General features: G+C 46.5%; 1 protein-coding gene across 2 annotated transcripts in view; it reads left to right on the top strand.

Moving 5' to 3' along the window:
• The first annotated feature begins 4,092 nt into the window (after positions 1-4,092).
• The window catches only part of LOC119390585 (sucrase-isomaltase, intestinal), a 41,019-nt gene continuing 31,893 nt past the window's right edge, over positions 4,093-13,218 (top strand). For both annotated transcript variants that reach the window (XM_049414871.1, XM_037658180.2), the window contains exons 1-5: positions 4,093-4,437; positions 5,177-5,387; positions 8,070-8,224; positions 8,752-8,926; positions 10,846-10,936. In XM_049414871.1, coding sequence (XP_049270828.1) covers positions 4,115-4,437; positions 5,177-5,387; positions 8,070-8,224; positions 8,752-8,926; positions 10,846-10,936 — 955 coding nt within the window. In that variant the 5' untranslated portion in view covers positions 4,093-4,114. The remainder of the gene's footprint in view (positions 4,438-5,176; positions 5,388-8,069; positions 8,225-8,751; positions 8,927-10,845; positions 10,937-13,218) is intronic.

Below are 13,218 nucleotides of genomic sequence, written 5' to 3'. Positions count from 1 at the left end.
TATTTCGTGGCACTTGCGTGAAGTCCTCGCTCACGGTTGATCATGCTTACCTGCATTCACGTTCCGTAATGATCATTATAGCGTTGGGCACTTGTGCTGCACTAAAATCCATGGACGATGTGAATGCTACACAATATTACAAATCGACATACGTAGGACGAGCGCTAAACTGAGATTATTTAACGACGTGCCAAGTCTACAACGCGCAACTCAGTGGAGCAGCAATAAAAAGAAAGAAAGGAAGGAGGGTTAAATAGAACCCCATATACCGACAGTTCCAGTGATACACACTCCTGTTTGTGCGGAGACTTCATCGTAAGTGCGTCAGTTCACGAGATTTTTTCATCGTGGCTTTACGCAACAGTAACTAATACCAAGATGACAAGGTGTAACATAAGAGTTCAACAAATTCATGTAACATAAGCGACTGTACCTGCTGCGATCACTGTGTCATCTACACGATCGTTGCACAGTTAACTCATGATGAGGTCAATAATTTGCTTCAAATCACACCCTTAGATATAAGGAGGCAGTGGCCATGTAGCGGACTTTTCTTGCTCCTTTTTTATTTCATGTTCAGAGTATACAGAACTTCAATAGAAGCCCTCGTAAACTACCCTATACGTTCACGAAGCACATGTTTATGGTAGCAGTGCCGCGAGGCAGCTAAACGAGGTGACAAAAACAATGCGTATTTGTGACAGTCGACAGTTTTTGGACAACGTTCGCCACGCTGCATGCGTTAAACGCAAGCGCCTTTTGCGGGCGTTACGTTACAAATCCACTCAAGTTATGCACTTTAACGAACAGGAAACACATGAAGAAGCGATGTTACAGAACAGGGTACCGCCAGGTGCCTCGTGCGAGACATGTGTAATCCGAGTTAAACCTTTAGGCGACCACTCTGTGGTTCTCATGCGAACGCGAAATATTATGCGTACGGATGCCACAATGAAAGAACGATCTGATTAATTGGAAAAGATATGTCATCAATATTAACCTAACGGGTCAACTGCGGAAGGGTGCGCATTTGGGCTGGTCGGTTCATGATTATAAGGAGGAAACAGCGCAATAAGACGGGACGAAAGCAAAGAACACAGACGACTGCGCTTTTGTTTCGTTCCGCCTTGTAGCGCCGTTTCCTGCATGTAACACGTGAGTTTAGAGAAAGGGAACGCTCGCTTCAGTTACTAGCATGAAACAATACCGCGACAAGAATCAGTGATCATAGCTAGGTACTTCCGTTTTTCATAACGCTGTTTTACAGCGTGTGCAAGCATTACGCACGTTAAGGACGCCAAATAGCACACGTCATCAGCATAGCTTACGTATAACTCCGCAGCCGGATAACACACGGAGCAAGAACACCACTATTTTTGTACGCACGTATTGCGTTTACGTTTGGCTGTAAATACTATTCTAAAAGTCGTATGCGCAATAACTCCCTCTCAACGTCTTCACTAACAAACGTCACTGTCCACTGGGTGCTGAAACAAGGTGAGGACCACACCAATGTCCTTGCGATGTTCCTTTCTTATCTATCCATCGTGCCCCGCCACGGTGGTATAGTGGTTATGGCGCCCGACTGCTGACCCGAAGGTCGCGGGATCGAATCCCGGCCGCGGCGGCTGCATTTTCGATGGAGGTGAAAATGTTTGAGGCCCGTGTACTTAGATTTAGGTGCACGTTAAAGAACCCCAGGTGGTCGAAATTTCCGGAGCCCTCCACTACGGCGTCTCTCATAATCATATCGTGGTTTTGGGACGTTAAAGCCCAGATATTATTATTATTATCTATCCATCGTGTTTTCAATACCCATTTTCCCACCCCAGTGCAGTGTAGCAAACGGCGTACTAACACATGGTTAGCCTCAATTCTGTTCTTCATCTCTCTCTCTCTCTCATTCTCTTGTGGACCGCTCTTTGTCGTCAACCTTCACTCCATAACCTTTTTCGCCTTCCCTCTTACTCGCGCTCAACTGCCGTCATCCGAAAATGTATTCTCAGGTGGTACATACGCGCCGTCTTATGCACTCGTGTCAATTGCCTTTCTCACAACCGTTCTCGTGTTAATGTAGACCTTCTCCAAACGATAAATTTTACTAAGCGAGTCGGCAGTTGTTCGTGGAATCTTTTCCGATGAATTCGGAAAACGGGCGGCCCCACGGCATCACATGTACTTAGTGTAAGTCATAATGATAGACAATGTTCCGCTTTCGAAGTTCTCGGCGCCTGCGTGTGTAGCGGAAGTACGCCATTTACCTTGGACGCGCCCTGGGACAAAGACAGTCCGCGAAAGTGCACTTAAGCATGTGGAGTTGAGAAACAATCAAACCGAAGACGGTAAACCATAACGCGCAATGCCTGTAGCCAGTAACAACCTCGTTCATACTTTTCGAGTCTGGCAGTTGATTCTTATATTCGAGACCCATCGTTAATGACAGTGCACAACCAGTCTATATAATTACGAGTACTGGTATCAACACTCACAAAGCCTGATTCTCCGCTGCCTTAAGTTTCCTTCAGTGAAGTCTCCATGCCCGCCTTGGTGGCTTAGTGGCTAATCGAGGTGTTGCCCTGGAAAGCTGGAGGACATGGGCTTGGGAGCCAAGTGCATGTTTACAAGATGAGAGCGAAGTGCAAAAACACCTGGGTACATACCTAGATTTAGATGCACGTTAAATGACCTAGGTGGTCAAAATTAATGTGGAGTCCCCCGTACTAAGTAAGCAATCATTTGTCGCAGAACAGGCCGCGATAGCCCTGGCGGTCAGGAGTAACAAATGGACCCACGTATACGGTGACTCGAAAACGGCGGTGAAAAGCTTTGAGAAAGGCCTAGTAGCCAAATGCGTAAGTCATCAGATGGTTTCCTGCGCATATGGGACAAGTGGACGAAACCAGAGTGAACCTCAACGAGGTCGCCAACGACCGGGCACGAGGACTGACATGCCGTGCCGGTCAAACTCGAGGTGACGTCCATGACCATTCGGGGGACCCAAAAGATTCACTGCTGTCGTACAACGAAATTACATAGCACTACTACATGCAGCGTAGGCATTTTCCGTTGCCACACCTAAAATGAAATAGACCACAGGCGGTCAGTCAGCGGTTACTGCAGACGGGTACCTACCCGACACCGTACAACGTGAATAAAATTCATCCGGAGCTGGAATTAAGGACAGTGTGCGATGCATGTAATGGCGTCATGGAAATCAGACACGTGATAGCGGGATGCCCCGCCTCTCTCGCCGATCCCGACCGGGAATGGGAGAAGTGGATGCGGCTCATCAAGAGCGACGAACTCGACGATCAATTAAGGGCTGTCCAGAAGGCCCACGACGCCGCCACCCGTCTCGGACTGGTGGTGTCGATGTGGACGCGGGCCGCCTCGGCCTATAAAACCGAGCTTCAGGACTGTATTGAATAAAGTTATTCAATCAATCAATCAATCCCCCACAGCATGACGCGCCTCCTAATCATGCGGTGTTTTTGCTACGTGAAACCCCAGGGCATTTCTGTGTAGTGTGCAGTGTGGATATCGATGCATTGCGTTGTACTCAGAATACAACGATAGCGGTGAGTGTAGTCGTCGATCGTCGAATAATCTGATCGCCGGTGAAGCACGCCGGCTTTCGTACATGCACGACCAAACATTCCAGTGTTAACGCAGGTGACCACGTTAGTTACAAGATAAACTCGGCTAGTCGCCTCGTGTGCCCAATCTTATTTGAACAATCAAAGCAATCGTGAAAGTTCTCACACAACCTGGCTTGGCCTGCGCCGAACGACAGCACTTAATTTTAACAAACGGCATATGGTCACGATGAATAGAAAGCAAGTACTCGTTACGATATACTTCTGTGATGTCCTATTGAACTTTTTTTTTGTGGCAGGGGCAAATTAGGCTATAGTACTCCCGCTCCGCACCTTTTTTCTTCCTTTTTGTTCGCGTAAATGTTCTTCTCATCGCTCCCCTTTCATCTTTCTTTCCATTTCACCTTCCACTTAGCGTAAGGTAGCAAATTCGTTGCTATATTTCTCGATGACCTCCCTGCCTTTCTCTCATTTTTTGTCTCTCTCTCTCTCTCTCGCTCTCTTTCTCTTCCAGGAAAATGGCATCATCGACCTTCAGCTACTGCCCCAGTCGTGCTGCTGAGGCCAAGAAGGGATTGCAAGACAGTTCTCTCGAGTTGCTCGCCAGCATCCCCGAGGAGTCTTCCCTGTCACGCTCCTCCGGTCACCTGCACCGTTCGCTACGCGGGCCGCTGCTGTGCGCACTCGTGTCCCTCCTGCTTTCGGTCACGGTGCTGGCCAGCTGCGCTGTGCTAGTGTACGTCGAGGTCTACTACCGCTCGTCCTTCCCGCTTCGTGTTGACTGCAACCTGGACCCAACCACAGGTGGACTCGCTGACTATGGCCGATGCATACGCAGAGGGTAAGGCTTTCAGGACCTTGGAATGTTAGAGAGATAAGGCTAGACGCTAGAAAGGTTTCAGCACAAAGCAAAGACCATGCGTCTTCACGACAGGCCGAAAGCGCGACACGTGTTTGGCATCAAAATTTCTCGGTTTTAATTTTCCTGATATGTACAGCCGTCCCTGTCATCTTCACATCTCGTCCTTCAGAGAGCTTTTATTCCAAGAAATTCAATGAAGACTTCCTAAACAGTGTTATCGTGCTATATTTATTCTGCGCCGCGTCTACAGCGCACTCACGGAGGTCACAAATGTTCACCTTTTGCACGCTTGCATCGGTAGCGTAGCGGCTAGGGCACTTGCATTTGAAGCGTGACGTTCCCGGTTGAAATACAATCAGCGGAGTGACAACTTACTTGCTCTTATTCATTCATTTCTTTATATTGGCGATCGCCTAATCTGACAAAAGGACGGATGGACAGTTTTCTCGTTGGATGGGCATAGAAATGTTTACGCATTTAAAGCCACTATTAGGAGTATATAGGGACTTCTTCCGTGTAAGAAAGAGTAAAATATTCAGGTACTTTCTTGTGTTTTTCTCACGAAATGAATACGAAATTGTGTCAACGTTATTTCCACTGACACATAATTCCGTCCATTTGAGGTGAAACGTAGCACGTACACCTGAAACATCAAAGCGATAACTTGCGCGAAATATGACTCGTCATAATCAAAATGTGTGTTCTACCTGCATCCCAGGTGCAAGTACGTGTCAACGGACAGCACGATGCCTGCGTGTTTCTTCCCCGAAGAATACGGCTACGTCACGGAGAGCGAAGAACGCCACGCGGACGGTAGCGGATTCACGGCGCGTCTGAAGAGACCGGACTCACCGCCGTTGTTTGGCGAGGAATTCAACGACGTGGCCGTTAACGTTTCTTTCTTGACGCCTTCTAGGCTCCGCGTGCAAGTGAGTATGCGCAACGTTGTAAAACTTAATCCTGTGCTTAATGACTCACTCGAAAAATGAGAGAATTAGAAATGAAAGGGAAGTTAGGCAGTCGCACGCCTAGTTCGCTCCTTCGTCTTGATATAATGAATATGTTGAGGCGTTTACCTGACGGCACTCAGCGGCAATACGCAATAGCGGCAGTCAAGGCAAAGCACGGACTCTCAGCGCGAGCGGCGTTCTTTCAGGAAGGATCGGAAGAGGGCGACCCATTTGAAGGTGCTGGAGAGCGCTACCCATTACACAGTTCCAAGGCTTCACTACAAGTATCTGAAGAAAAAATAGGAGGAGAGAGAGGGAGAAGGAGAAGAATATAGGGCACCATATTTTACTTTCACTAATGGCAATCTATCGAGAAAAAACTCAAGGGGATTAACTAAACGGCGTCTGGTTTGCTACCCTACCCGTGGATAGGGGGGGTAATGGGGGGTAAAAGAGAGAGAGAGAGAAAGCATGAGTACACGCAATCCACGATACCAATGCACAAGGTAGCGTAACTACATGGGATCACTTAATTCCGTTGTCTTCGAGAACTACAGAAGGGCTCGTGTGGTTTTTTTTCGGCTGATGAGCTGTGAGGCAAGGCTCCCAAGATCTTTGCTGCAGTCAGACAACATCGCCATACTCTCCAGTGTGATGAGACGCGGGGAGATCGGAAAAACAAGGAGCACTAAATTTACATAAGCGGTTGAGCAGGTCCGCCAACCTCACGTTTGTTGTAAAAATTGACACCATGTTTGCTACAAAGAAGTGGTGCCTAACCATGCTACATCGTTCGGGCGTCATTGGCGCGGATCACGCTTGTAGTCGACGCCATACACGGAAGCGTGCTTCCAGTGAGCGAGCCAGAGGAAGTGCACTGATGCACTGACAAAACAGAGATAACATAACTACGGATGTATGAGTACTAATTTAGTTGAGTCCCTTAGTCATTCATGCGCATCTGCTGTTGACTTTGGCAGTTTTTCGCTGTGCAATGCGTAAGTTTCGTTTTCAATTTAAGCCTTTAACCACTACTGTGTAGCACTATAACTAATTATTCACACTTATTAATGAGCTTTAGCCACCACATACTTGGGCTTACTATAATCGGCTTCTTTTGTGCTTGACCTGCGTTCACGATACTATGAAATGTCACGTGGTTGTGACGGTGAAGAAGGCATGCAGTGAGAATGGCAAATACAGTACTCTTTATTTGACCAACTTGTGCTGAGGAATTGAAAACTCAAAATACAAGAAATGCACGTTGTACAATGATAGCGGCGATCACAGTCGTCAGCCGTCGGTAATCTTACCGTCAGCAGAACGGTATATCTTTTATATAGGAATGGTTGAAAATTGCAGCGTTATCCATCAAAATAAAGAACTAAGCTCGCGTGGCAATAAGGGCTGCCCAACACTTGTGCCTCGTTAATATGCTTTATGCCAAAACGTTCGCAATTCAAGCAATGCTATTATGGGGAACGCCGACTGATGAGTCTGTCAAAATATTTACTCGCATGTGTTCTAGAAACCTTTATTTAATTAATCATACATGATTCATTCCCTGTAGCTGGGGATGCATTAGTTCGATGCTAAATGTCCTTGCTTTTAATAAATAAGAACGACAACAATTTTTTCGTGTAATGATACGGTTTGAACCTAGCTGAGTAGTAAACTTTACGGATCAACCTTTCAGTTAGGACGAAGCGGCGTACAGTACACGCCGCAGTGGTCTGGTGGTTATGGCGCTCGATTGCGGCCCCCGCGGCCACATTTCGATAGAGGCCGATGGGGCTAGAAGCCCGTGTACTTAGATCTAGGCGTACTGTCGGCCGCAAAAAGACTGCGGGATCTGCAGTGCGTGGCAGAGCGACGGAAAACTGCATTGCTGCAGTAGAATGGGAAGTTGGGCTAATAGGAATGCTTGCATGATTGACGCAGTGCTAGAGACGAAGATACAAGAAACAGAGTGAAACAGCGCTAGTCCTGTGCACACTGTTTCTTACGTCTTCGTCTTTCGCGCTGCTTCGATCATGCATTGCTGCGCCAAGTACCGTCACGCTGCGTGGTGCCGAGGCTATCGGCCGCGGCCTTCGCGATCTGGCAGCGCACCGTTGATCCGGATCAAATCGCGGGTGCCGCGGCCCATAGTCTCGACACTACGCAGCGTGTCGGTGGGTGGCGCAGCAATACAGTTTTCTGTCGCTCTGGCACGCGCTGCAGACCCCGCAAACTTTTGCGGCTGACAGTACGTTATAGAACACCAGAAGTTCACAATTTCCGGAGCCCTCTACTACGGCGTGCCTCACAATCATATCATGGTTTTCGGACGTAAAACCCCAGTAACTATTAAGGGGCGTACAATATGAGGAGTGGGTTCTCCAAGCGTTCTGATCCAGAGCGTTTCTCGCAGAAAATAAAGTGACGTAACAGATGTGTCTCGGGGCTAGGACGAAAACACCTGTGACTTAAGGAAGTGTCGAACTGTCAGTAATTGATGGGAACAGCCTATGGAAACATTTTGCGCACGAATGTGCTGTGAAGGGACGGCACCCATGCTGGCCGATATGGTTCCAAAAATGCTTTGTCTGTCTTACCAATTTTTATGTGCCGAGTATTCCTAAATGCGACGACGCAGCCCTTCATCATTGATATTTTCAGATGATACCGGATGGTCACAGCTACCAGCCGATTGTATTCGAAGAAGATAAGTTACAACGCTGCAATGAAAACGATACGGTTTATGAAGTTTCACAAGAACAGTCTGGACGGTTATTCGGCATTGTGGTCAGGCGGAAAGAAAACGGTGCGGTGATGTAAGTATTCATGGACGCCGACAAGCGTTATTAGGTGCTAAGAAATTTGGAACAATTAAAGCTCATTTGGTAAGCGAGTTCTTTGCTTTTTACTTATACTAAATAGCCTCTAATCAGCTTTCATTATGCGAGAATAAACCACGTGCTGCTCTTAGGGCTTCTTCTGTTCTTTAATTATCCTCGTGTTGCCAACATGCTCTTGATCGTGAAGGCATGATTCCAAAAGCTGTCGGTCGACGCATGTGCGAGGAACATCCCTCATTCTGCAAGCACACATTCGTTAGGCTTGGTAACGCACCCCGCAATAGTTCTTCCATACTTTTCGAAGCGTAAAGCTGCATATATAAGTAACCCAAAAATTTGGCTATGTAACTTGTCATCAAACCATGTTCTTCTTTCCTGGCGATGCCTTTCATTGTTGAAGATGCAGAACCAGTTGAAACACGCCTAAGGACTTGTGTTGATACACATGTTAAGGGATTAGATTATACACCTTTAACTGCAAAGACACCTCCATTACATTGCAGATTTGACACGAGACTGCCAGGTACAGTGCTATCAGAGCAGTTTCTGCAGGTCTCTACTCGACTGACAACAGCGAATATATTCGGCCTCGGAGGCCTTTCCCCGAAGGAAACGCTCAAACAGGACATCAACTGGAAGACAATAACATTTTTCAACAAACGAATTCATAATAGACCGGTGAGTCTCATGTTATTCAAGTTTACTTGCCATAGTCTACATTTGAAAGTATTATCTAATATAATTCGTGCATAGTTTGTGCTGCACTAAGAGATACTGTAACCAAAGGTACATAAACTGAAGTTTAAGAAGTCAAATTATCTTTGTGAAATGCGGCTTCGGGATCTCTGGCGAGTTATGTTTATTGATTAAGTAAGGTGAAGCAATGATATGCGCTCCTGTAGAATAGGTTTTCTGGAGTGTGTTTGCATCGGCAAGCGCCTTATTTGACCGTGCATTTCTATACAACTGTGAAACCCTCGAGTTTCACCCATTGCTCTTGCTGTGTCTGCAACATGTACACTGAAAAACAGTCACCCTGAAGAATCATAACTAGGTGGCATTTCAGTGTTACCACGTGAGTGAACGAGGAAATGCGATGAAAATTTTAGGGATGATTATCAATGAAAGAGAAGCGCGTCATTGTTGGTATTTTGTGGCTGTCTGTGGCCACTACCGATAAGAACATAGTCACGCAATCCTTCGCTGATAGACATGTCACTCCACCATAACCCATCGAGCTGTGTACTTTCAGCAAATAAGTTGTTTTTATCATTAATCCCTAGTTAGCGTAAATGCAGCCTTCACTACACCTAACCTTATTCTCTTACCCATAATATGAACTAATTACGGAAAATACACTGTATTATATTTCTCAGCACTGTTATTCGCTGCGAACTGCCCTTGAATATAAAGCTTTGTCTAACGTTAAGTGATTTTGTCCAAGAACACTTTTTTTCTTCTACATAGCTAACTTAGGATATGTGGTGCACTGTATTTTGCTTGCTATTTCAATATTTCTGCTGTTTAGTATTGCAAATATATCACAAATCACTCGCATATAAGATGACTAATTATTCACAGTTCGCAATTTTTTTACTCATTATTCGAACCATACACACTAGCAATACTAATCTGTACACAATTTTTCATCTTTCCTTGTTTTTTTTCATTGTGCTCTACACCATTCTTTGACTTACATTAGGTCTCCATACAAAGCTATGCTGTGGGACCACCTCCTCAGTATTTCAAGACAACAGCACGAGTCTTCTGAATGAAAGGAAAACTTCTGCTGTTACACAAAACACCCACCAAACGCACAGGTGTAATCTTATTTGACTAAGGTGTGTCTCTTCTCTCGCGACCGACAATAAGCCTGTGAATTCTAGGTCAGGAATATCACCACAGACGAAACGGCCGCCTCGACACTTGACACATGCCGTCTCGCCCCTCTCTCTCTCTCACCACTCTTTCATTTCCCCTTCATGGTCATCCTCCTTACTACCGCACCCGCTTTTCAAATTTCGTCCGACGCTTCAGTCTATTTGTCATCGCCCCCTCCCCCTTTGGCACACGTACCCAACCGCCGCAGCATAACTTTGCAGACAACTAAACCGGTTCATTCAGATTGAATGAAAACATTCGCGGCTTTGTTAGAGCAAATAATTACCATTGGCAAATATACAAATCATATAACCATCTTGAGCCATCAGTAATCAACAGTAGGCTACGCAAGCCATAATTTAGCCAACATCAACCAGCATCAGCCAATGCTAAGGTTTGCTGGCAGTATGCAAGTAAGTCCGGTAGTTCACGTCACGTGACTTGGTTTAGACTCTCAGCTCGATTGCATTACCTTCGCGGCCAGCTAATATTTTGGGTCAGGAACAACCATACCTCGTTACATAATGTGTATGCAAGAAGTGATGTAAGATCTCCTCTTCAAGTGCGCGTATCTCCAATAAAATATTAAAAACAATGTAGCAGGACAAAAATACTTTTGGCGTGTCGGCCTAGTGGTTCGCAGTTGGTGATACGCGCAGGGGTACAATGGTGTTGCTAAACGAGACAGATTTTCGATTTCCTATTCTGTATTTCAGAGTGAGTATTTTGGTGTGCACCCTTTTTACATGGTGGTCGAGGAGGACGGGAAAGCGAATGGCATATTTTTGAGAAACGGAAACGCAATGGGTAAGACCAAAGTGGCTTATAGCGTCATTGTCTATTCTACCAGCGTCGTTTTGAATGCGAACGAAGGCGATGTTTTACAGGAAGAGTTATGTTTCGCTGTGGCTTGTGTCCAAGAGTTGTTTTAATTAGTGGGAAGTATTTCATTGTTGTCATTTAGCCACCGCTGTAAAGGTAACGACAGGTAGTACGTGATAATTCGTATAATATTTGATTCGTGCATGTGGTGTACAATGTTAATGTAGTTTTCTTTACTGCGATGTTCTTGCCGTTCTTGACTCAAATGTCAAGGCAATATTGCTTTGCTAAGTGCAGAACCAAGAAGGGTGAGCGACCACGCGCCAACTCTGCGATATACCGAGTTTATAACTCAAATGTTATCTGAATTCATCAGTTCATAATGCCACTGAGCGATGAAGCCATGAAGATCACAGATCGTGGTTAGGCGTAGTCCGCGTACTGCCCATCACTGGCATGCTTGCTTAACCACCATGTTGGCCGTTCATGCAGAAACCAGCTGCAGTAATCTTTGCAGGAAACTCTATGCTAGTCCGCAGGATGAGCGAATGCAAAAGCTGCGTACGTTAAGTTTAGTAAAGTTATCAGAGTGACCATGAAAGGCTTCTTCTCTTGCAAAGCTTTAACGAGGCAGAGCCGTTCGAACGTTGCTGCCAGACTCCAGCAGCATTCGCCGATATCGTCGCCCACACATTCTTTCCTGCGTTAGACATGGCACCGCCTCCATTCACTGCTCAGAACTGCTTGCCAGCATATGCAGGTACGCTTCCTACGCTCGCCGATATAGAGGGCATACAGGCTGACTTCACTATGGCCGAATTCTTATCAGCAATAGACCAATCAAAACCGAGCAAAGCACCCGGGCCGGATGGCATACCTTATGAACTTTACAAAAACACTGAAGGCAAGGTTCTACATGTCCTGTTAGAGGCCATAAACAAAGCTTGGTCTACATCAGCCATTCCTGACTCTTGGCGGCATGCAGAAATGGTTCCCATTCCCAAACCAGGAAAGCCTCCAGGAAATATCGCACACATGCGCCCGATAGCTCTCACTTCAACATTGGGTAAACTGACAGAGCGTATGCTAGCGACACGCATCACGTGGTGGCTCGAGAGATACTCCTGGTATCACCCTGGCCAAATTGTGTTCCGTCCGCATCTGGGCACTGAGGATGGCCTCGCTTACCTCTCATCCATGGTTCTTGTTGGAGGTCGCTCTCGACGGATTCGCACCATTCTGTCTATGGACATTCGCAAAGCATATGATCATGTGAGCAATGATGCTATTGTGGAAATTCTTCACTGGCTCCAATTCCCCAGTCGAGTCTGCGCGTTTGTGAAAGCCTTTCTCCACGATCGCAGCTTTTCCATTCGCCTAGCAGGTCAACAAGTTGGACGGTTTGTTTCCAATAGAGGTGTCCCACAGGGATCTGTGCTAGCACCAGTTCTTTTTAACGTGGCCCTCCTCCCACTGGGATGGAAGCTGGCGCTAATACACCACGCAAAATACATCATGTATGCAGATGACATCACCCTTTGGTCAGTGCACCCTGAAATCAGCTGTCAAGAACAAGCTTTGCAAGAGGCCCTCGACATAACTCATAACTGGTGCACCCAGATTGGGCTAGAAATCTCCAAAGAAAAAAACGCCAGGCCTGCGCTGAAACCGCAGCACAGTCACAGCGAAAGCTGGAAGAGCGGCGTTTCTAGAGCCCGTTCTAAGCTCTCTTGGGGCTACAATACAAGTACACTAGAAAGGTACCCACTACGCCATAAATAACAATTTTTGTGAAGTTCGGAAGCACCTACTAAGACATTATTCGTCATTCTGCGGAGAAGCGACGCACTAGTTACACGTCTGTAAGGTATTATGTGCACTTTGTTGGCGCGACGACTGATGACGATGAAGAATTATGACCCAGCCCTTTGTAGTGGGTTGGAAGCTTTAAACGGCCCACCAGTTATGTAATTTGCATTGGGTGACGCCCGGTCGCTATTTCCCTCTCCCGTCATGCTGTCTAACATACGTTGACGTGGGAGAGAGACGGGGGGGGGGGGGGCGAAGAACTTACTGAGACCCCGAGGAAGTGGATCATGCGCTTATGGGCTTCCTGGCAACCAATACAAGTGCACTTGCGAGCAACCCTCTACGCTATAAATCATTGTAATTTTACTGAAGCCCCGAGGAAATGGATCATGCGCTTATTGGCTTCCTTGGCAACCAATACAAGTGTACTTGCGAGGAACCCACTTTGCTATAAATCA

Source organism: Rhipicephalus sanguineus, chromosome 4, assembly GCF_013339695.2.
Source record: "Rhipicephalus sanguineus isolate Rsan-2018 chromosome 4, BIME_Rsan_1.4, whole genome shotgun sequence".
NCBI lineage: Eukaryota > Metazoa > Arthropoda > Arachnida > Ixodida > Ixodidae > Rhipicephalus > Rhipicephalus sanguineus.
This window is presented reverse-complemented; position numbering and strand designations above follow the sequence as displayed.